This window comes from Myotis nattereri (assembly GCF_964212035.1).
Source record: "Myotis nattereri genome assembly, chromosome: 5".
Classification (NCBI taxonomy): Eukaryota; Metazoa; Chordata; class Mammalia; order Chiroptera; family Vespertilionidae; genus Myotis; species Myotis nattereri.
In genome coordinates this window covers 22,158,223-22,162,232 of record NC_138080.1, presented here as the reverse complement: position 1 = coordinate 22,162,232, position 4,010 = coordinate 22,158,223, and the positions used below count along the sequence as shown (strand labels likewise).

The window sequence follows — 4,010 nt, the reverse complement described above, 5'->3', positions numbered from 1 at the left end:
GAAGAGGGCTGAGGGGGGCCCCCGGTTGACCGCCCCCCCACCGCCCTGCGCTCCGGGGAGCATTTGGAGGCAACCCTGACAGCACCACATGTCCCTGCGTCTGTGCCAGACGGGCCCATCTGCTAGGGCCCTGGTTCCAGACGCCCAAAGCCCAGCCGCCCTCGTCCGCTGCAGACCCTGTGCCCAACAGAGGAGGGAGCACCCCTCATGCCCACATTCCACAGGGCCACCCCCTTCCAGGGAACTCCGGTTGGAGGAACAAATACACACACACACACACAACTGGACTCCATCAACCTTTATGGTCCTGTAGATGCCACACTGGGAGTGGCGCTGGTGGAGATTGGGAGGGGAAGCTGGAGCTTGTGGGTTCTGCTTCTGACTTGGGGAACCCAGGTGTCCCCGCGTAGCTACCTCTGCTTTCCTGCCTGGGTTTGTTGGGGTCCCTAGGACAGGGTCATCATTGTGTCTCCTGGGTGGGGTCATCCGTTCTCCCTGCATTTAGGGGTGTGTCTTTGACTTATTCTGTGAGAGGAGGTCCGGTCTGGGTTTCAAATGCTGGCTCTGCCATGTCGTGTTGTGCGACCCTGAGCAAGTGTCTTTGCCTCTTGGGGCCTCAGTTTCCTTCCCTGTAAAATGGGGTGATGCCTCTATGCTATTGGGCAGCTCTGAGGGTGACTCAAGTAAGTACCTGGCAAATGCTTAGAGCTGGGCCTGGCCGACAGTGAGTGCTCAGTAGCGTGTGCTGTGACTGTGAGCGGTCCGCCGCTACGGGGCCGTCTGGTATTCACGGGAGCAGGGTGAGGACTCGGGAGGCCCATCTGGCTTTCCCTGCATCCCTGGTCTCTGACCCGTGGACATTCTCCAGGTCGGTGTCTTTCCGACTCCCACATCTCTCCGAGGTGCGTGCGTCTATGTCAGTCCGTGATGCTCAGCTCATGCCTTCAGGCTACACTGACACCTCTCCACCAGCACTGTGTATATCTTCACCCGCCGACGAGAGGCTGGGCTGCCCACCCGGCACCACAGGAACACGGGTGTCCAGTGCCTTCGAGCGGGCACACAGCTGTTGCAGAGGACGAACGGGGCGAGGTCCACACCAGGGACGTAGAGCGAGGAGCAGTGGCCGAAGCAGAGGTGATTACGGAGGCGCTTAGCCATGCATCCCGGCTGGGAGAGCACCTGGGGCCAGAGGCAGGGACACAGGAGGTCAGAGTAATGAGAATAACCCCCAATCCACTTCCACCCCACCTTGAGAGGCATGTGCCTGGGCTCAAATCCTGACTGTGCCATTGCTGTGTGACTTGAGGTAAGTTACTCAACCTCTCTGGGCCTCAGTTTCTTCACCTATGAAATCATCGAAGTTCAACCAGGAAAAAAAGAAACTACTCTAGGCCCGTGGCCGGCAAACTGCGGCTCGCGAGCCACATGCGGCTCTTTGACCCCTTGAGTGTGGCTCTTCCTAAGCCTTAGGCGTACCCTATTAAGTTAATAACAATGTACCTACCTATATAGTTTAAGTTTAAAAAATGTGGCTCTCAAAAGAAATTTCAATCGTTGTACTGTTGATATTTGGCTCTGTTGACTAATGAGTTTGCCAACCACTGCTTTAGCCTATAACAGCCATGGGCAAACTACGGCCCGCGGGCCGGATCCGGCCCGCTTGAAATGAATAAAACTAAAAAAAAAAATAAGACCGTACCCTTTTATGTAATGATGTTTACTTTGAATTTATATTCGTTCACACAAACACTCCATCCATGCTTTTGTTCCGGCCCTCCGGTCCAGTTTAAGAACCCATTGTGGCCCTCGAGTCAAAAAGTTTGCCCACCCCTGGCCTATAACCTGGCACACAGTCAGTTCAATAAACGTTAGTTCCTCCTCTGATCCCCTCCAACTAACTGGATCTATCAATTCACCCCCTGTTCATGGCCCTTCTCTGTTTAAACCCTGCACTCCTGCCTCTGTCCCTCTCCCCACAACTTCATCTCCCCACCTTCCCCCTCTGCCCCAGTGACCCCACCCTCTTGCTTGGAGTTACAAAGAAATCAGCAGTTAAGGCAGAACTTGGTACACCTGGCTTCAGAGCCTGAGCCATAAACAACACAGGGCATGAATGCCTACAGCCATTATGGAGCACCAACTGAATGCACTGTGAGTGCTGCCCATACCCCTCATTCAGGCTGCCCAAAAGTGCTCAGCAGGCAGGTACCACTGTTGTTCATCATTTAACACGCACTGGGCTGCGGCTGTGTGCCTGGCTCTGCTCTGGAGCTTAGGGATGGGAGTACAGAGTGAATAAGGCATAAACCCTGCCCTGGTGGAACAGACATTCCACTGAGGAAGACAGATAATAAATGCAATCACAAAACCAATTTCACTTTTTAGGGGATGATGTGTACTACAGCGAGAAATAAAGCGGAAAAGAGGAAGGGGCGGGGGGGGGGGCGTACTGCATTTTTAAAAAATATTTGTTTATTGATTTCAGAGAGAAAGGGAGAGATAGAAACATCAATGGTGAGAGAGAATCATTGATTGGCAGCCTCCTGCACCCCCTACCGGGGATCAAGCCCGCAGCCAGGCATGTGCCCTGCCTGGGAATCGAACCATGACTTCCTGGTTCATAGGTTGATGCTCAGCCACTGCACCACACCAGCCTGGCTGCTGCGTTTTTAAATAACGTTTGAGTAAAAACCTGAAGGAGGTGAAAGAAGGAGCCACAGAATGTCAGGCTGGGGGGAGGTGCTAGAGGCACAGGAACAGCAGTGGTACATATTGTTGGTGAGTCTGGGGAAAGTAAGGAGGCAGGTGTGGCAGGAATAAAGTGGGCGGGGGAATGGGAGGAGGTGAGAGCAGAGAGAGGACAGGCAAACGGAGCAGGGCCTTGTGGGCTGTGGGGAAAATTTGGGCTTTTGCTCTGGGTGAGGCGGGAGCCACAGAGGGTTCTGAGTGTAGAAGGGACATAATCTGACTCAGAAGCTCACAGGTGCCTCTGGCCATTAAATGGAAAAATAGATGTGGGGGACAGGGTGGTGATTGCAGAAGCTGGCAGAGGGGCAACCCCCATTTCATAAGGGAGGGAACTGACGATCAGAGTACAGGGACTTGACCCTGTAAAGGGTACAGGGCTTGATTTCAAATCTGGCACCACAGGCATGCTCTCTGTCAACGCTAAGATTCAGCCCTCCCTTCTCCTACCACATACTCACCTGAGTGAAGGGCACAGCCTTACACGTCTCCTGGGCTACTTCCTGTGGGTCCAGTGGGAGCGACATGGTGGTGGCCACCTCCTGCTCATGCTGCAGCCCACCTATTCCCATACGCCTGGTTCTCTGCAGGTCCAAGAAGGCCTTCCAGCTGCTGAGAGCAGAAGACGGCACTGGGGAGGCCTGGGCCCCTTGGCCCAGAGAGCGGGTCTGATTTGTGGTAGCCCAGGGCTGGGGTGGGGAACCCTGGGGTCCAGGCCTCCCCAAGCCTGTGGGTAGGCAGGCTCCACTGAGCAGGCTCAGAACTGTGGTCAGCTGGCTGAGGAGCATCTGTCTGTCTGTCTGGGACTGGGCTCAGGGTCCTGGGCAGTTGACCCTGCTGTCTGGTGAGTGAAGCCTGTACCCACCAGACCCACTTTTAATGGCCTGCCCCCCACCTGGGCAGCCTGGGAGGTGCCTCGGCAAACTCCAGAGTAAACCCAGACCTGCTAGGTTCCCACCCCTCCCCCCAGCATGGCAGGGGACGTGGGGGCTGGGACTGCTGGCATGTGGGCTGGGGACGAGGAAAGGCAAGTCTAGAGGGGCTTGGGGCACAATGCCAGAGTCCCTGAGGGCTCTGTACCTGGTTTCAGGCCCCATTCATCCATTCAGCAAAACCAGACTTTGCAGTTAAGCTACTCAGGTTTCAATCACCGCATTGCAACTTCCTAGCTGTGCAACCTTGGCCAAGTCCCTTAACCACTCTGGGCCTCAGCTTCCTCCTCTGAAGTATGGAGATAATAACCACCCCTACCTGGTAGGGCT

At 55.1% G+C, this 4,010-nt stretch overlaps 1 protein-coding gene across 1 annotated transcript; it reads right to left on the bottom strand.

Annotated features, from left to right (window-relative positions):
• Positions 1–284: 284 nt before the first annotated feature.
• DAND5 (DAN domain BMP antagonist family member 5) lies at positions 285–3,673 on the bottom strand. Its single transcript, XM_081091457.1, has 2 exons — positions 3,210–3,673; positions 285–1,182 (listed from the first exon to the last, which is right to left on the bottom strand). Exons 1-2 carry the CDS (start codon positions 3,534–3,536, stop codon positions 937–939), a joined length of 573 nt encoding a protein of 190 aa, XP_080947583.1. The 5' UTR covers positions 3,537–3,673; the 3' UTR covers positions 285–936.
• Positions 3,674–4,010: the final 337 nt, after the last annotated feature.